The sequence below is a fragment of the Corvus hawaiiensis genome, chromosome 8, assembly GCF_020740725.1.
Source record: "Corvus hawaiiensis isolate bCorHaw1 chromosome 8, bCorHaw1.pri.cur, whole genome shotgun sequence".
NCBI classification, from domain to species: Eukaryota; Metazoa; Chordata; class Aves; order Passeriformes; family Corvidae; genus Corvus; species Corvus hawaiiensis.
In genome coordinates this window covers 17069510-17090307 of record NC_063220.1, presented here as the reverse complement: position 1 = coordinate 17090307, position 20798 = coordinate 17069510, and the positions used below count along the sequence as shown (strand labels likewise).

Below are 20798 nucleotides of genomic sequence, written 5' to 3'. Positions count from 1 at the left end.
CAGAGAGAAGACAGTCTAGGAGGTTCCTGGAGTGGGTGGAAGATAACTTCGTGACGTAGTTGCTGAGTGAGGCCGTGCTGGACCTGCTGTTTGTGAACAGAGAAGGACTGGTGGGTGATGTGACAGTTGGAGGATGTCTTTGGGCACAGCAGTAACAAAAATATAGTTTTCAATTCTTGGATAAGTAAGGAGGGCATTTAGCAGAACCACTTCCCTGGAATTCTGGAGGGCGGATTTTGGAGCTAGGTTGATGGAGTCTCTTGGGAGGCAGTCCTGAAGGGCAGAAGAGTCCAGGAAGGCTGTATGTGCTTTAAGAAGGAAATCCTAAAGGCACAGGAGCAGATTGTCCCCATGGACAGAAAGATGAGCTGGCAGGGAAGGTGACCAGCCTGTCTGTCCAGACAGCCTTGTCTGGAACTTAGTAAGAAAAGTAGAGTTTATGAATTTGAAAGAAGGGGCAGTCAACCCAGAAGGACTGCAAGGATATTGTGAAGTTATGAAGAGAGAAAACTAGAAGGGCCAAAGCCCAACCAGAACTTAATCTGGCTACTGCCATAATAGACATTTTAAAATGTTTCTATAATTACATTATCAAGAAAAGGAGTGCTAAGGAGGATCTTCATCCTTTATTGGATACAGAGGGAAAATAGTGACAAAGGATCAGGAAAGACTGAGGTACTTAACAGAGGTAAATTTATTAGAGAGAGGTAAATATATTATTAAATTCTCTTTCCCTTTTAAGAAACTGGAAAAATTCCAGTATAAGCTAATTTTTAATGGTTGAAGTTTAATGAACATTAGTAACTTTTAAAAGATTGGGGTGAGGGGAAAATAGTTACATCAGAAATCAGTTCAGATTTAAGAAAAAAATGCTTTTATTATGGTATCTTTTTGTTTGTGTAATTTATTTATTTACTTTCGCTCCTGTTACAAAAGAATAATGGCAGAAGGAGCATTCTCTTCTCAGCAGCATCTGCTTCTTTTGTTCTTTTGTAGTTTGTGAGCTCTTCACTGAGCCAGCTCTGTTACTGCCTAGTTCCCAGGTTAGAGCAGGTGAATTTTACTGAGCTGCCATGTACTTACACAGGTCTCCTCGCAGAAGAACTACCACATGTTTGAGTTGTTATGTAGAAATGCAGGAAAGAAGGTGGTGTTTCTTTAAAGCAAAGTCTAGTTATAGTTGCCAAAATACAAAGCTTACAATAATGGAAAGGAAAATAAAAACTTGAAAAAAGTTTTGAAAATGCAAATCTTATGTCTCAGAAGAAAAGGTGATGGCAGAATTCAGGAAGGTACTCTGATAAATTATCTTATACTTGTAGAAAATATTTGATCTTTTTAAGTTGTAATTTTTTTTTCAAGTGCAGGTATGGTACCATACAGGCATGATTCTTCAGTATTGTCCAAATACCACAGAATACAATGATTTTAACTGTCCTTTGGTATTTGTCTTGTACTTGCTAATTGCCTTAATTGAGAACAGTGTTGTACAAATGATCTAAATCTGCAGATATTAGTGGTTGAAGAAGCAGCATAAATTCATTAGATACTGGGAGTACAATGTATTACTCTGGACAAGATGAAAAGCGTGTATTGACATAGATGTTCTCCAGTGATCATAGGGGAACTAATGTGATCAGTGGTAACCAAAGCAGGGAATTAGCAGCTAATTCACCTATTCTGTACTGCTGAAAATATTAAGTAAAGTCTTGCTCTGAGAAATTAGTGCCTTTTCAATAAGAGATGTTTCTGATGGGGCTTTTGAAAATGTTGGACAGATAACTCCACTATTCATGGGGAAACCTAAGTGCAACTCGGGTAGCAGAAGTGCAAATTTTCCTATCTCTGTTGGGAAGGAAATGGTTATGTTACTGCAAAATTACTTAGTCTGCAAATTCAGTACTTCATTTCTTTTTTGCTACTTCCAACAGAATGGTTTTGTCTTATGGACTGAGACCTTTTATTCCAGTCTGTTACACAGTTGTCAAGGAAGTTTAAGAACTACTGATGGAAGCAGGCTGGATGTGAGCTAAAGGGCATGTCCCATCGTCTGTCTCCTGAGTCACTCCGTTGTTTAGTAGAGTGTGCACTTACAAAACTTGAAAAATAAACTTTCCTCAAGAACATTCTTTAGTATCTTAGAAAATAACAGGCTGTTTACACAATCGTAGAAATGTTGGTTGAAAGGGACATCTGGAGGTTGTCTAGGCCAACTTCATGCAGGAGGCAGGTTAATTGCCAATGCTCTACCAGGTCAAGCTATGTTTCTGTGTAGTTGACACTTGAATTTCCAAGCGTGGAGTCTCCACAGCCTCTCTCAATAACCATTTCCAGTGCTACAGTCTTTATCTAGTTTTTCTGAATGTCCTGCCAAATGTCAACATGTGACCACTGCTCCTCATGGTACAATCTGCCACTCCCAAGAAGACGGGCTCCGTCACTCCGGTAGCTGCTGTTCAAATGGTACAAGCTCTTATTACATCACCTGCCAGCCTAAAGCATGATCTACTTTTGGCCAAGTGCTATTGCCACTTCCTGATTACAGTTTTGTCCCTCACATAGTTGGAAATTGACTCCAAGGGACATGAGGTAATCTGCCCTCTTCCCCATGAGCTAGAGGAGGCTGTTCAGCTGTACTTCCCTGGGTCATCCTTCCCCTCTTTATTAAAGGTGGGCGTAACACACTACCCTTTTCCAGTCATCAGGTACCTCTCATAATCACCATGATTATGGTGATAAGCTTTCATCTTAGTGAATCCTACCTGGCCTGTAGATTTAAATACATCCAGTCTTTCTCAGTAAGCTCTAACCTGCTACTCCTTGGCCGTTGATCATCCCTCTCCTTCCCAAATCATGCTGGTATGCAGGGACATCTGGGATTAAGCTCTACCTGTGAAGACCAAGGCAAAAAGACACTGAGGATTTCAAACCTTTCTATATAAGCTATTCCTGAGTTGTTTCCCTCATTCATTAACAGCCACATTTTGTCTAAGCTTCCTTCAGCTACTAGCATACTTACACAATTCCCTCAAGTCTCTCATTAGTTTTAGCTATGGCTGGGCCTTGACTTTCCTTCTTTTGTCTCTAAGTGCCAGAGTAGTGATTTTATATCCTTTTGTTTCCCATCCTTGTTTCCACTTCTAATATGATCTACTTTTGTGGATTAATTAGGAGCCATGTGCACTAAGGAATTCTTGTTCACTAAGCAGTTCTTCTGACAAAATTCCCTGTACAGTGGACTGTATAGCTCAGCCAGCTCTCCTAAGTTTCTTTCTAATGATAGTCTCCTTGGGAAATCTGATGAGCAGTTGCTTAAACAAGCTAAAGTCCCATCTCCTGAAGTTCAGAATCCTAACTGTGCTGTTTAAGAGTGTATCCTTCCTCAAGATGCTCAACTCACCACGAGACGAATCTTGCCCTCTGTGGCTGTTTTTGTCATCAGCTTTTCCATGTTTATGAACAGGAGATCAAAAGGTGCATTACTCCTAGTTTGTCTCTCTAATACTTGTATTAAGAAATTGCCAACCAAGGCAGTCTAGGAGCTTTCAGAAATGTCCTTCCCTGCAGGAAATTTACCAGAGATATAATTTTCAATATCAAATAATCTTTCAACCAGAGTGGTTTTCAAATTTTGCTAAAAACCTATGCTGTCAACAGAAGACAGCAAAAAAACTTTAGTGCAGCAAAATTTCTCACCCTCAGACAAGCGAGCTGAGCTGCTTTCAGACTCCTTCTCCTGCAGAAGCATTAGTCAATGGCATGTAGCAGGGCCTAAATGTTATTTTGAAATAGTTTTCAACACAAAAAGTCTTTCTTGGTCATCACATACTGAAATTCTCTCTCCTTTTTAACAGAAGAGAATCCAGTTTGACTGTGTCTGGTAATTGTAATTAAGAGTGGAGTAGTCCCACTTGTATAGTTCTGAAAAGGATGGTTAAGTGAATTGAAGTTTTCTGTCCTGTTTTTAAGCAAACACTTCCCCTAAAAGTAAGTGCTTTTAAAGTAGGCTTAAGGTAGATAATTAAATACTTCAGTAAACATACAAAATTACTCGTTACACCTCTGTGCCATCACTGAGATGGGTTTGATGTTCCACTAGCTGTGCATATCCTGTGCCCTTCCTTTGCTCACTGCATCAGAGTGATTAACTTGGAGAGAGGAGATCCTTGGAAGAATTCAAAGGATGAGTTCTGACAAAGAATTTGTACCACAATTAACTAATTAAACTTTATCTTGTAGAATACTTTATTTTAAAAATGCAATATGAAGTTTTATTTAGGTACCTCATTAATCAACATTTAAACAGTAACCTGGAGGGATACATAGGTATGTAGATATGCATAAGGCAGGTATTTTTTTTGTTTGTTTGTTTGTGACATACAGCACAGTCTTGACACTTCTATCTGTATTTTTCATCTGATTATAAAGATCTGAAAGAATGTGTGAACCAGATATCTCTGTATTGGAAAACAGCATTGTTATGGTTGCCAGCCAATTAGCATATGTCACAAAAGTACTTTTATCAGCTGTGGTAAGTCATCTTCTGTGAGTTTAACTTTTATTGTGTCTCATCTGAAATGTCATCATGCAACTACGAAATTCAGGTTCTCATTTCAGTGGCATGTGTAGCATATAGCTCAAAATTCTGCAAACTGTACATTTTGGTTAAGCAGTTTTCTTTTGCCTGTTTGCTGCCTTACCATGACCTACAGTAAAGCAAATGAAACTGTGTTATTTTGTTAATCTGTACTGAAAGCATTAAAGGGTTTTGGGTTGGAGTTTGGTTTTTTCCCTAATGAATTAACTATATTTGTAATTTAATTGTGTTTAAAGATTCCCTTTTTGGCTTTTTCACCCAATACTTAGATTTTATCCCATTTTCTGAAACTGCAAAGAGATAGGCTGTGAGAAATGTTCAGTGTTTTACATTGAGAGTAACAGAGGATGATTATACCTATCATACAGGAAAATACTGGTTGATGATCCCACTAGGAGTATCATGTATCGGTTCGTTATTCTTGCATGCTAGAATTTATGTGTATTTTTTACCTTTACATTGCTGGTGGTGAATCACATTTAGTTTTGGTGGGCAAATCCTCATAGCACCATAGGTCTACATGAGAAAAAGCAAAAGTTATTTTATATTACTACAGTATTGATTTACAATTTCAAGGGATTTTTATGGCATGGAGCTGGCTGTACAAACACATGATCCAGATCTGTGTGTTTGTTGGCATAGGGAAACATCCATATAGGACTGGACTGCTTGGTTCCTTTATGATGCTTCCTCTGTATATGTTCTACTCAGAGACCTTTCTTACACTGGAAATGAAACTCTTCATTAATCATTAGGTCCTTTCTTGGACCGTGCATACCTTCCAAGGGTGTCATCTCCTCTCAAAAAAAAAGGGTATAAAGAGAGCACAAAAATATATTCAGAGTGAGGAATTCAGTTCCTATCCATAGATTGGTTTATATTATAAATATTTTTTCAAGTTACATTATTGTGGACATTAGCATGCTTTATGTTTAGCAGTGTTTGGGAGGTTCTATGGAGTCAATTATCTGACTTAAATAAGTGTGTTAGTTATTGATCCCGTGGCATGGGATTCACTTCTGAATAGTAAATTTCAGATTTCTTCTAGATGTAAATGAAAGCTATAGCTCAGATAGGCCATATTTGTCTTTAGTTTGGAAAACAAAACAGTAAAACTAGGAAGCCCAAATTTAAAATATCTTTACAAGACAAATCAATGAGTCCTTTTCAAAGCAGTAAGACCAATGTCATCTCTTCAAGACTTCAAGAACTTCTCTGACATGAGTGGAGCAGAGATCCTGAGAGCAAGTGAAGGGAATTAAATTCTCTTAAGAATTTCAGAAAGTTTTCCTAAAATGCAAGGAAATTCTTTCAGAAGGAGGCTAATTCTAATTGCTTATGGAAAAAAAAAACTAAGTCGCTCTGGAATTGATACGAAGCTCCTTCTCCTTTTGAATAATTTTTGTGCTAATTCTCCAAGTCCGATTGCAAAAAAAAATCATGGAATGGTTTGGGCTGGAACAGACCCTTAGTTCTGACCCCCCTACCATGGGCAGGGACACCCTCCACTAGTTCAGGTTGCTCAGAGCCTCATCCAGCCTGGCCATTTTCCAAATAAGAGAAGGTTAGGGGTTGAGCTTATCAATTCCAAAATACTGACCAATTCCAGTTACATTTTTATGACTTTTTCCATTTTGTTTATTCTTTATCATTTTAAGTTGGTGTCAGGATAGAAAGACTCCATAGAGATGCTGCTGTTTATGCCAGACAGAAGGCTTACCAAAAAAATTTTAAAAATAAAGACTAGCTCCTTCCTTTATTATGGGAGTTAGCAGATGAAACTCCATTGAAAAAGAGTTATCTTTAAGCTCAGTTTTTATGAAGTCAAGTTAGAAGAGGTCTAGAGTAAACCAAACCCTTTTGTTACTTACCTCAGTGACTTTCAGCTGAATTTCCAAATGACCATAATTTGCATCTGTGTTAGACTTCACAATTTCATTATCATACTTGCTCCTCAGCCCTTTTCCCCCCATACTCTTTAAATTGAACTTTCCAACTAATGACATTTCTGAGATAGCAGATGACTCTTACCCTGGTGGTTCTCATCAGTATCGTCATCACCCACCACTAACCCATACACTTTCCCCTGACAGAAGCAGTGTATTCAGCACAATATAGATACCAGGATTATGAGCTATCAGGTGCTGCTGCTGAAAATTCAGCTCAACTGACAGAAGTGTTATTTCACAATTCCTTGAGAAACTTGGGCTGTGAAGTTAATGTCTTTAAGTTAGTGTTTTAAAGCAGTTGGAAGAAACACCAACGTGGAGGTTTAATGTGTGTGTTATCAGCATCAGCTGATTTGATGTAACTCTTCTGAGCATTCTAAGGCAAATACAAATACAGACTTTGTTGAATTTCAAGATTCCTAAAGTTGTCTTATAATTAGGATTTACCAACTTGTTTAGAGATGTTCATACTTCTTTAGGTAATTGGTGAAAGAAATTACAGTGTTTCAGCAGAAAGCATATTGCAATCACAGCAGTCCATTTATTTTTTCAGTCCATTTACTGATGAATTTGCAGTTCTTATTTCAGTGTAGGTGAATTAATAATAAGCAGAGGGTAGAGTGTATCTCTGTCCAGAGCATTGTGGTGCAGTAATAATAGCAGGCATATTTGTTCTCATCATCTTGGCTTCCATTTTCTTATTAATGACATTAAAATCTAGAGTCTGTAATTAATCATTTGGAAGCAACAGTAGTGTAGCACCTTGTTTAGTTTACTTTCAGTTCATTGGTTTTTAAATTCACATTGGTTTTGGTTTGGGTTTGTTGATACTTGCCATGGTCATGATCCTGGTTTTTCATTGAAAGATTCAAATATTAAGTGTTGATTCAAATATTAAATTTTGTCATTGCTTTGGAAAGCACTGTGTCAAAAGGGAAACACTTTGAACCTGCGTACAATTTCTGTGAACTTTTCTCTTACAATGAGTACTTGAACCAGTATTTTCAGCTGCAAGCAACACCACTGGAACAGAAGTGATGTATGTACGTCCTTTTCAGATCAGCTGAGGTGATGGTGGGCTCTGCTGGGCTGAAGCTCCCCAGCACACGCTCTCTGAGAGAACCTGTTCTTTAAGGTTGTACAGGCTATGGGCTTCACATGTTACAATTCTGGGAGAGTTCTAAGTAGCAAAAATATCTCATCATTTAAAGCAGTGCTTGTCCAACCTGTGCTGCTGACCTTGGTGTCTCAGCGTAGCAGAACTAACTAAGGTTTTGAGGAACAAGATAAGATTCATTGTAATTATTTACTTTAAGATAATACTCATTCACCTCTGATGCATGAAGTAGCTACCACGTATCATTAGGTCATACTTGAGCAATATTATTTAGATCTTTTCAAGTTGTTTTTTCCTTTTTTTTCCCCCTTCTCTTAGTTTGTAAGACTTGTATCGTTCAGCACTTTGAAGACAGCAATGACTGTCCCAGGTGTGGCAACCAAGTGCATGAGACCAATCCACTAGAAATGTTAAGGTAAGATGCTATTTCACAATATTTGCTGAAATGAAAGAACAACAGAAAAAGAAAAAAATCTTAACATCTTTATCCTATAAGGGAATTAATTGTTTTGTTTATTTTTATAATGCATGTATTAACTGTTCTAAGCCATGTAGGTTGTCATCTTCTCAGCTCCCACTGAAGTCTAAACTGAGTTTTTTCAGATGTAATAAAAGGAGGAAACATAAGGGAAAGACAAAGAGTGATTATATTGTACAAGTCTAAAAAAAAAGCATTTTAATGTTTCTATTAAGCAAATAAATGAACCAGATACCTTTTATTCTTTACATGAAATTAAATGCTAGTGTTTCTTTTTTCAAATTATTTAGGGCATTCCAAACCACATGGCAAATTTTTTCTTCTTAGAATATAGAAAAAGAATCATGCAAAAACCAATGTTTTTCAGGGCATAGGTCTGCCAGTCTGATTGAAATCTGCTGTGAGATTAATGTAAAGACATTAATGAAAATTTTTTTTACATTATAAATACCCTTTCTTGAGATTTTTCTTTATATCACAGTAACACATCTTTTCAAAAACAATTATTTTTCCTGAAATTCTGGATTCACTTTTAGTGATGTTATGTTGAAAGGAAAGATGATAGACATCCCGTAAGATAGAGAAATCAAGAAATGTCATCATAAGTGGAAGAACTTCATGTTTTCCTAGAGTGATGAAGGCACTCCCTGCCCTCACTCCCAACTCTACCTCCACCCCATCCCCCAGTATTATTATTTTGTAATACTGTTGTGAACTTACGAGGACTTAAATTAATGTAAAAATATAAATTTACATCTGGAATTTACTAGGCTTGGTATTATTTCCTGGTGCCATTGTTTTTGTTACAATTTTTCATACATTGCTTTGATTTTTGACTGATCCGTGTGTGCACAACCATTCCCATACTTCAGTTATATACAAAGAGGGAAACTGAGAGAGATTGAATTCAGCAACTGGAAAGGGTGTGATTGGCCTAAGTCTTTATCATCTGAATGTTTTTTGGAAGGAGAGGGCTGAGCAGGTTTATGTAGGTGTTTACCGTAAGTATTTTTCTGGTTTCCTGTCAGTTTTTGAGGTGCTGTGTGAGTCATAACAGAACATGCTATAGGCTACTAATAAGCTGAAAACAAAAGCATTTAGAAATATTTCTTTTATTCTGGTGGGACCACTTCACATGAGATGAAAGATGCATTTTCTGAAACATGTAGTAGATGTTTAGTAAACAAATAATGTCCTTTGAGCAGGAAATTATAGATGGGTGAGGAAAGTTGAGAGCACAAGCCTCAAATGTGGGAAGAGGTATTTTCTATGCAATTTTTTCCTGAAATTCCTTTTTGAGTCATTTGGTCTCTTTGCCAAGAAACTGTATATAGTTAGTAGTTTCCTGGTTGTATTTTATGGACCAACTTTAAACATTTGCTAAACTAATAATCAGAAGAGCACATGAGCAGTGCAATGGAATTATCTTTCCTGGCTGTTGCCTGCATAACTTTATACAAGTCTTACACTCTGACCATAGAGATCGGCCTTTAATACAAGTCTTGCACTCTGACCATAGAGATCATTGCTAAAGAATGCAGTCATTTTCTGAGAAATCGTGCTGAACACCACATAGTAGTAACTAAGATCTCTCAGATAAGCTTTATAAAGTACTTCTAAACCCAGTTCTGAGTAACTTCATAACTATGTGAGCTTTTTACATGTATCTCGTAGTTGGCTGCACTTAGGGTCTGTTGTAACTACCAGACTAAGTCTGAAATTCAGTAAGCCTCAAATTCAACATTGAGCTCTAAAATGAAAATGTAGGAAGAGTGTTAAGTTTTAAGAATTCCCTTTACTGATTTAGCAGAATTCTGCAGCATCAGTACTCAATAGGATCTGTGTTGACAATGTCACGAAGGCAGACTTCTTTTTCTCTTGCTAGCGTACTCCTGTGCTGCAAGTTTTCCTGAGCAATAGTCTTAGTTTGGTTCCCATTTGCTGATGATTATCAGAGAGTATTGATCTTATAACTCATTCAGTATTATAGAAGAGGTGAAAAAAGAAACTATACTAAGCTGACAGAAATGTTTGGTTCTTCTTTCTCTACATTCTGGTTTGGAGATTTGGAAGATGGTTGGAAGATGTCGGAGTGGAAAGAGGTGTCTCTAAAATATCAATCTTGTTTCAGCATTAACAGGAAGTATCATATTAAATGACTGAGACCACCTTTTTCAAGTAGTTTCGTTTTGGAATGGGTTTGATGTGAGTCAAATACAAATCTTTATGTCAGACTGCTCACATATGTGGATTATGGGAACACTGTAAGATGCATCTGAAATTGAGAATCTTGTAAAATTTCATTTTTCCCTAACATTTTATTTTCCCTGGACTTAAAGATCAGATAGGGCTTTTTTTTTCTGCCCTTTGTCAGAGTATTGATCAGTATTTATCCTCTGTAAAGAAAAAAAAGGGGTTTTTGTTTAGTTTTTGAAAGAAAAAGTCATTGACTAGAGTGGGAAGCCAGTTCTTGCTTCTAGCATTGTAACTTTGCAAAGTATACTGGATTTTTTTGCTATTTTAGCATTACCAGTGACTTCTGTTCTGGGCCACTGAAGGTAAATTAGAAAGGGCTAAGTGGGAATTTTCAAAAATAATTGAAGGAAAACCAGCATGTATTATACCATCCTGAGGAAAAGAGGGATTTTTAATTAAGGCAGTGATGTTCTTTTTTGAAGTCCTTATTTAGTTTCTTTTAATGAGTAAATTATGAAGGTTGGAGCTTTCTGACAGTATGAAATGAATTCCATTTCTAAGACATGTTCCCAAGTTCCCAGTGCTCTGTGTGGGAACCTCACAGAAAGCAGTACCCTGTAGTTACCTTAGATACTGACAGAGGAGACTACGAGATGCACCATCTGGTACGTTGATGACCTAACAGATGACCTATGTTGTCATCTATTAGAAATCAAGCACTCAGACATCTTACAATTTTAATTTCCTTCTTACCTCTGAGAAAGTGCTCGTTATGTTGCTTTGTTTTATGGGAGGTGTGTTTCACTTGCTGGATTTTGTTGTTGTCATCCCCTTAAGAAGAAGCAATTAAGAATGGATTGTGGTTGTAGCTTAAACATGAATATTCTTAGGGTATGATTGTATCTACTGATGGATTCCACAGGGAACTAGTCTCAGAACTTGATGGTTAGGTGATGGGTCTAATTTTGTACTTTTTGTACAAATTCTGTAAAGAGACCCTTGAATACTCCTGTATTTATTCTAAGATAATTTTTATCAATTTATATGGATTTTAGGCATTCCTCAACAATAAAAACATTCAGTCTTACTCCTACTTTGCCCCTGTTGGTAAACAAATGACAGAACAGCTATGTTTTTTTAAACAGGCTTATTGTGTATTATTAATACCATGTACACGGGTGTATTTGCAAATATATATGTAAAAAAATAGATTGTTATTGAGGTGAAAAAATCAGGCAATTAAAAATATGCCAGATTCTGACTGAATGTCAAGGTACTTAATTTCTCTGTATTATTTATTATTTTATTTTGTCATGAGTTTTTGTTTAGGCTGTGGGCAGTGGGAGTTTCTGCTGACAAGACATGACACAAAGGGCAAAGGAGAGGAAGGAAAAGGAAACAGAATGAAAGACAGAGGAAACTGAAGGACAAGAGACCAGGAGAGGAAGTAGAACTAGAAAGCAGATGATAAACTAAATGGATAGAAGAGTTGGTTAAATTCAGAGAAAAGGAAAGAAAAATATTTTAGCTTCAGCAACAAAAGGGTCACTTCACTGTGCCCACTGGAAGGGACTGTAGTAACTAGTTTTGGCACTAATAGCAGGGTATCAGAAGACATACCTGCGCTGTGTACTGTCTTCTGGTGTACCAACTCATGGCAGATTCAAATAGTTCAAATTAATTACACTGGATACTGAGAACTGTCAAGTCAGAGCAGCATGGATGCTCTGTGGTCTTCTTTATCCTGCCAAGACTGGTTTGTCTGTGGTGTGGTAAGTAGGGAATGGTCTGTTCAGTTTGTCGTAACAGGCTTATTACCAAAGCACTTCAACACTTAATATGATAATGGAGTTTATAATTTTCATGGTTACTAGTCATGAACTGGACCTTAAAATTGGATACTACTCTTCCAGTCTGTTCCTTTTAGTAACACTATTGTTTGCATGCAATACAAATTCAAAAAATAAAAATTTTAGAGTATAATGTTTTTTCTCTTTTGTTGCATTCTTCCCTTTATATATTAAAAAATAAATGCCTTAGTTATTTCTATGATAAATCCATTTAGGAGGTGGTTGAGATAAGCTTTAATGTATGTTGTCTCTCAAGCTAAAATCAGTTGACTTTGACAGGATTTATTATTTACCAGAAAAATGAAACTCATTTCATTATTCAAATGTGTTTTTCATTTAAACACTAAAAATACTGTAAATGCTGGTTTCCATTTAATGTGAAATGTATTTTTTCCTTCTGAAAGGCTGGATAACACCTTAGAGGAAATTATATTTAAGTTGGTGCCTGGACTTCGAGAACGTAAGTTTCTCATTTGGTTTTGGGAGCTGTTTGGGTTGGCGGAGGGAATATGGCTGTTTCTGATTATATACCTGATATTGATTTAAAAATTCACATTACTGTTCTTTGATGTTAACTAGAGGAACTGCAGAGAGAGATCGAGTTTTGGAAGAAAAACAAACCTCAAGAAAATGGACAAGGTGATGATTTTTTCCCTCTTCTGTCTGTTAAGTAACACTGCTTATTAAGACTGGTTTCTTCACTCACACAAGTACATTTTGTTTTTACTGGATTCAAAGCTACTACAGAAAACTTGTAGTGACTGTGCAAATGTGGTATGAGCTTCCGTATACTGCTGCTTATCTATTAACCAGTTGGCTAACAAACACTAGCTGTTTTACCATCATTTTTATTTGCATTACCCTAGGCTCTCACTTGCAATGCTCCCACAATTGTCCAGCTGAATTTTTAATTTTCTTAATACAGCAAGATACAGATTTTTTTTTCACACAGTTTTTACAGATTACTTTCTGTTACCAAATTTGACCATCTGTTAAGTAGGAGGTTGTCAAGAATTAGTTATGACAAGTAGTAAAACAGTTTTCCACACATGCTAAATAATTGTTTTATATAGATTCCACAATGCTTTTTTGTTTGTTTGTTTCTTTTTGGTTGGTTGGTTGTTGGTTTGTTTTGTTTCATTTTTTGTAGTTGACCCATGAACTTTGAAACGCAGTATTGAGGTGCTAAGTGAGGACTACATCCAGCTGGTTTTATGCCCCTTTAGTTTGACATCAGGTTTTTAATACTGTAGCCTGTTTGATTTGATTTTAAAGAACTTTTGAAAGACTCTGCTAAGTTAAAAAAATAGCTATTTTCAGTAAAGGGTAACTGTCAAGTAAACATCTTGTAATATTCTTCTGCACTCATTTCTTTATAATGTCTTCTTTTCAACTTTGTAACATTTCATTTTCTTTCTCACAAGTTTTCTTGATTTGCATTTGGCATCCATTGTAAGGGACAATGTTATTTTCTCCATTATATAAATAAATTAAAAACTGCAGAACAGTTTAGATTAAATTATATTATTTGACTACAGTATACTATGTAGTGCATACCTGTTCAGTTTTAAAAATACTTAGAATATTTTTTTGTGAGATATAGACATTTCTTGACTGTTTAGAAAATGGTATTCTGCTATATACATAGAAAGAATTAACAGGTAATTTGTGAATTTGTAGAATGTACTTTTCACCAACTTACTTTTCTGGTTCTTACCTTCCTCTCCTGATTTAATGGTAAACCTTATGGAGATGAGTTAATAAGGATAGTGAGATCTTGGATTGTTTTTGAATGAGAGGAAAGCTCTAACTCACCAAATACACTTCTTAGTAGCTACAGATGTATCCAACTCCATTAGTGACTGTATCCTGGGGCTATGGAACTTTGTCTCTATAAACCATTAAAAAGTCATGACAACTCATTGAGTCAAAATATGAGCACTTAAGCTATTTTCTGCCATAAACAAGCATTTAGAATCTTGCCTGGGAAGAAATTATTTGCTGAGAGTAATTTCAGTTAGAAGAAACTGTTTCAGTGGTCAGTACCATGCCCTGCAATCACATTGCCCCTGTAGTTCAAGAGTCTGTCAGTTATGTCCTGTGCCACAGGTCACAGCACAGTTCCCAACCCAAGCATCTAAGATCTGTAAAAAAATCCCAGGACTTAAAATTTTCACATACCAGAAGGAAAAAATCCCCAAACAATAAAGCATATCTCAGGCATTGGTGACTCCAGGAGGAGAGTGGTTGCCAGAAAGAGTTGACAGATGAAACATACCATGGTGCAGAGAAAAAATACTCATTGGTACTCTCCAGCCTGAACTGAACAAATGCTTGTGACAGGTAGACTGCACCTGCTGAATTAACAGAGTTTGCTTCCTGGACTTTCAGAAAAAAAAAAAAGGCAAAAAAATCTAGTTTGATACTGTAAATTCTGTTCATAGGAAGATGATAGGAACAAAATGTATGTATGATACAAATTCAACTAAATGCATCAGTAGGGACTTGGGGACAAGTCTTTTATAACTACTGAAAACTTAAAAACTGTAAGAGAGAAAAGTAATGAATATACCTTAAAACTCATCTAGAATATGTAAACTGACAAAGGGAACTAATTACTGTGTCAAGAAACTTAGTCATGGCTTGGTATTTATTAAAGTTTACATTCTATTTTCTCATCTGAACTCTTCTAAATTCCTTTAGAAGTCTTGTAAGTGTAGGAAAGCAGCAGAACTTGATCTGAAAGTTTTTTTAAAAATGTGAAAGCAGCTTATTCCAGTTAATTGTGATAGTGTTTTATTCCAACAGAGAGCAGCCTTTGTTTTAAATCAAAATGAGTAAGTGGGGGATACAGAAAAAAACCACATGTATACAATAAGATTATTGTATACTGTATTCTAAATCTGTGAAACTTATTCCGTTTTATGGTTGTTATTTACATACATTGCAGCCTTATCTAGATGTACTTGCTAGTCTTAGCATTTGAGTGCTCAACTTTGCTAAGCCTTGCTAAACTGTACGAGATGCTTCCTTTTCCAAAGGGTTTTAAACAAGGAACCAATAGAACATGTTAACAGCATGAGTGAAAGGGGATAACACATTATATGCGATTATGTAATTTATATAAGCTCTGCTAAAAAATTCACAGAGCTTTCCTCTTTTCTTTGTATTTTTTGGTTTTAAGGGGGAATAAGTAAATATATGGCTATATACCTGTAAAATCCTTCTGGGGAGAAACACCTGGAGTTCTTACAGTGGCATTACTTAGATCAGGTCAAAAGTGGATGAAATCTAAGCTTTAATTTACCTCATGATTACATTACAGGAACTTGTCTTCCCTGGATTATTGTGACGGACAGTTAATAGGAATTGATTCACTGTGTTACTTTGATATACAAATGTTGGGATTGGTTATTCCATTGTTTATTTTAAAACATTATGTTTGTCAGTGAACTGCCACATCTTACACTAGGTTTATGTGTCTGAGAGATCCTGATGCATGCACAGTTGCAGGGTTTTAATTATTGGACATATCAGATGTAGACAGCCATACCCGATATAGTCCACTGACTAATTTTCTGTTCCATAGAAATCTGTTGCTTGCATATTGCATTAAAATTTCAGTAGTAAAAATTTGTTTTCAAAGATTTTTAAATTGGTCAGTTTAAGAATGCACTGAGTTAGAATTGTGTAAATTTAATGTGAAGAAAAAGTATGGCTCAAAAAAATGCCTTTTTTCTCAAATATGGGATTTTTAATTACTTTATACTTAAATAATATGATCTTTGTATTTTACAGATGGAAGTCCAAAAGCTGATAAACCCAAAGTAGATGAGGAGTGTGATGAAAATGAAGAAGATAAAGACTATCACAGGAGTGACCCACAGATTGCAATCTGCCTCGACTGTTTACGCAACAATGGGCAGTCAGGAGATAATGTCGTCAAAGTGAGTAGCAAACAAACAGTGCTGTAGTTATTGATGACAGAATAGCATCTTACAGGAACCAAATGATTTTATAACCATTAAAAATAAACTTTAATGTGGTGACCTGTTCCCACTCCACACTTATTTTGTCCTTCTGTTAGAGGCATTTCAGTGTATCTTTGATATTTTGTAAAAAATACAGTTCTGTACAGAAATCCATCTGTGACAGTGGAATTTTTTTTGTGTCTGGGTTACAGTTTTGTGGTCTACAGCCTTGATGGTATATAAGTGCATTACACAACAGATTACAGCATACCGTAGAGGTACTTATGAAGGTAGCTGTAGGTGAGCTGCCTCACAGCTTCAGGATCACTGTCTTAACGTGCCAGAATGAACCTGCTTATCAAATGTGTTGTGCACTGAATGACTGGGATCCAGATTTTCTGAGCTGTAGACCTGACTCTGGTATGTTGTCTATGGCCTTGGAGAGGTCACTTCAGTCTGCAAAACGTGTAGAGTAATACCTGCCAATTGCTGTTTTAAGAATTAGGGATATTTGGGTTCTGTTCCTGAAGGGGATTACCTAACATACTGAGTCTAGAAAAAAGTCTTTAGAAAATCTTTAGAAATCACCTTAGATTTTAATAACATTTTATTAAATTGCAAATAGCAGAATAATAAGAAAAATATATTTAAGAACTTTTCTAATGAAACTACTTATATTTTCTGTCTATTATGTTACATGTGTAACTTTGGAGGTTCTTAACTCTTCTAAGGAATGCAACATTTGTTTGACCCCCAGCATAACTAACACAAACACATTGATTATTTAAGTTCTTCTGGGGGTTTTGGTGGTTTTGATGGTAGCTGGGTTTTGGTTTTTTTCTTTCCTCCCTTTTGTATCTTTTAGAAATGTCTTCAGAACCAGAGACGGGTCAAATGAACTTGCTTATCATCTTTTAAATTTTGAAAAGAAGTGAACAAAAAGGAACCTATGGTGTCATTATGAATTAGAAGAGAGTGCAGTAAAACTGGTTACTGATTGAAAAAAGTATCAGTTACAGCTGTTCTTGCCCTAAAGATTGCTCACATCTTCCAGAATTTCTAACATGTCTTTTCTGATTTGTTGCTGTTGCTGTAGGGTTTAATGAAGAAATTTATCCGCTGTTCTACTCGAGTGACCGTGGGAACTATCAAAAAGTTTCTCAGCTTAAAATTAAAACTTCCAAGTTCCTATGAGGTACATTTGAAAGAAAGATGCTTGTATTTTATTTCCCTGCAACATAATACATTTCTGTGAAATTCAACCATGTTTAAACCCACTTCCCCTTTTTCCAGGGATACAGGAATTTAGACTGAAGCCAGACTATTTCTTCAGCCTGTTCTCTTACAGGAGCCAAAGGCTCCATGAAGGGCAGGTTGCCTTTAGCACAAGCAGCAGGGTAGGCCAGATTCAGTCAGGGGTAGGGCTGAGTTAGGTTTGGTGCACAGGTTTATAGCTATACACAGGAGTTTGTCACAGTGTCATGACATGCTGACCAGCCTTTTTGGTGTTATTTGGTTTTTAATCTGTCTGGTACCTTAATGCCTTGTGTTACAAAGAATCTGCTTACTTCAAAATTTTGACTTTTTTTTTCTGTCTAAAAACCAGAAAACATAGCTCTAGTAATGAAAATATTGACAAACATTTGCAGTGGCAGGCACTAGTAAGATGCTATAATACAGTTTAAACTGGAAATTTTTCACAGTAAGATCATTTTTTTTCCTGTCTTTTGCTTTCAGTTAATGAATGTCTGTGTACTTTGAAGTGCATTTTTCTTATAATTTATAATTATTTTTAAACTAATTTTTAAAAATTTCTTTATAATCTATTTTTTTAAATGAAAATTACAGTACTTCTGGTTTGTATCTTTGGGTTTGAAAGAGCACTGGCATAGCAAGATGGCCTTCAAAATACAGCACAAGGCTTTCTCTTCAAACAGATACTGTGTAGTGTAGCTAAATATAGGGAATGTTTGTCTGCTGATTTCATACCTTGGTAGCAGACTTTCTTCTCTCCACACTTCAAATAAAAACACAAAAGTGAAAAAATACCAGTTGAATACCAGTGCAAAAAATAGCATATTGTCAGCATATTGTATTCATCCAGGTTTGATATACATGTCTGATGGAATTGTTGTATAGTGATAGGAGTGGAGAGATTAACTCTGGAGAGTCACTTAGCAGTTCATTTAGACATTAAAATTCTGCATCCCTTTGTCTTACTGTTTGTTCTGTTATATTTTAAGCTGGATGTACTATGCAACGGAGAAATCATGGGGAAGGATCATACTATGGAATTCATCTATATGACAAGATGGAGACTAAGAGGCGAAAACGTAAATGCTGTTACATTATTGATAAATGATGTTTTGGTATATTCATTATAGAGACTATACATGCTTTCACATCTTAGGCCAGAATACATTCCATGACCCTTCCAAAAAAACCCTATTTAAAAATGCATTTTGCATGTTTTCTGAATTTCTTATGTAAAACCCTATGGGTGAAACCCTGCAGCACATATATTGTGTAGATTCTGAAACTTCAAAATAACAGATATAAAATGTGTACGTGCAAGTTCTCCTCAGAGTTTTAAGTCAAGTAATTGAAAACCCAAGCCCTTGTTCTTTTTCAGCAAATTTGCTTCTGGTGGCCTTTTGAGTTACAATAGTTGGGGAATCTGCATCCAGCAGTTCTTCAGTAAGAACCTGTTTTATTCAGTCAATAAACTGAAAGTGACACTGAAAAATTACTGGTGAAATCTAATTGTTTTATTACTGTTTCTCTTAATACCATCTATTCTTTTTAGATACACTGTGTAACAATAACATTCAGATAACAGCCAGATGGGTTTTCCTTGCTGCATACGTATATTTTAGAATTGCAGTATTTAACGTTTTAAAAGCCTTTTTTTTTCAGGACTGATACTCAGTTTGATTTAGTATTGCCTTGTATATTTAATTTTTTTTTGTTAGAAGTCATATCCTCTCTTCTTCTCTTTCTTTTATACATTTGTTTGTGTGTGCCTGTTGATTGTTCTTCACTTTTTATTGCTTTGTAGCATATGCAAGTTTGTCTATCGTTACTATTGGAGCCTAAATTGGAGTGCAGCTAAGGTTAAGCATTTAACATACCTTAATGTGCTGATCTGAAGAAAATTCCAAATTTCCTCTATTCTTTTTTGTTATAAGCTTCCTGGTGCTCAGAATAAAAAGCACTGGGACACAGACAGAGAAGACAGAGGATTAAACACACTAGAGTTAACAATTCACAAGTTTCCTAAAGTTTTACCTTAATCTGAAGCTGGAGGGAGAAGGATAGATTTTGATAGGAACTAGGGAGGTCAGTGTATATAGGCAAGTATTCATTAAATTTGAAAGTAATATTGCTCTGAAATTTGGTGTGATTGCTGAAACCCCAATACTGTGCAAGTAAGGGAGCTTTAACTAGAATTTTTTCCAATACTGCCTTGAAACCACTGGATGTTTGTTTGGTTTGCCATCTTGTATTTTTGTTAGCATTGGCTGCACTAGTAGGAAGTGTTGAGGCAACAATTTCAGTGATAATGGATTTTTTTCATGGCATTTCATCCTGCAGCCTTTGCCTACAAATAGACTTTTGGCAGCTGCATGAAATTGAAAGCAACAGTAACTATGATCTTGACAAAAAGATAGTACTGGTGAAAATTTTTCAAAAATCTCAGAACTATAGTTTTTAACATTTAGTGAATGCAAGAGCTGACAGCTCCTGGTTAAGTTTGTAAGTTGGGTTTATATACATACAGCATAGCCAGGTATGTGTTCATCTTCTCTTTTACGTAGTTCTAAATCACTCCCCTGAAGTCAGAGATGAGTAAAACCTCTAAAAATTTCGTTGTGCTGGTAATAAATCCAGTAATATCTAGGCTTGTATGATTTTGTTCACCTCAATGAAATTGCAATACTAATTAATTAACAGTCTCTTCTTCCAAATGAAGATCAAGTGAATCCATTAGCTTCATCTTTGGTACTATTGGCCATGAGCTTTTACTGGCATAGCTGTGGACCTTATATGAGGTAGACAAGTAAAGGGAAAAATGTTATTCATTAAACAAATCTTTCCTGTTTTCAAACAAGTTGATTGTAACCTTTACATTTAAAAATTTTTTTAAAAAATCAATAAATGGTAAATGTGTATGTCCAGCTGTGGATGCCTCTTATCTGATCAGAAAATCATCTCCTTCGCAGTTTCGGTGTCAGAACTGCTCATCTTCGCAAGTCTGCTCACAGGATGGCACTTTTTATCAGGTAAGAGGCACTCACGACTGTACATATTACAGTCATTAAGGTCCTGTCAGCACCTCCATTGTAATTCAACTTGTGGAATTTTTATAATTCCTCACTACAAAGTGCTAAAACTCTGTGAGCAAGGCCTGAGCATTTTCATTCCTGCAGCACAAACTTTATTTAAAGGGCTTAGGGTTTCTCTTATTTTACATTAGGCTGGTTTTTGTTTGTGGTTTTTTTGAGTGATATCATTCTATAGGTTGATATCCATATCAGCCTCAAAGGATTATCTTCCTCTTCCTATCTCATTCCTCTAACTAAGCAGCATTGGCAAGGGATCAAAACTGAAGAGCGTGAATTAAAAGAGGCTACACTGGT

General features: G+C 36.0%; 1 protein-coding gene across 4 annotated transcripts in view; it reads left to right on the top strand.

Moving 5' to 3' along the window:
* Positions 1-20798, top strand: part of PCGF5 (polycomb group ring finger 5) — a 65919-nt gene that overhangs the window by 33770 nt on the left and 11351 nt on the right. For 3 of the 4 annotated variants that reach the window (XM_048310629.1, XM_048310630.1, XM_048310631.1), the window contains 7 exons: positions 7982-8078; positions 12592-12647; positions 12767-12826; positions 15986-16134; positions 17255-17353; positions 18402-18491; positions 20382-20441. In XM_048310629.1, the coding sequence (XP_048166586.1) occupies positions 7982-8078; positions 12592-12647; positions 12767-12826; positions 15986-16134; positions 17255-17353; positions 18402-18491; positions 20382-20441 (611 nt within the window). The remainder of the gene's footprint in view (positions 1-7981; positions 8079-12591; positions 12648-12766; positions 12827-15985; positions 16135-17254; positions 17354-18401; positions 18492-20381; positions 20442-20798) is intronic. The other variant, XM_048310632.1, reaches the window with a different exon arrangement.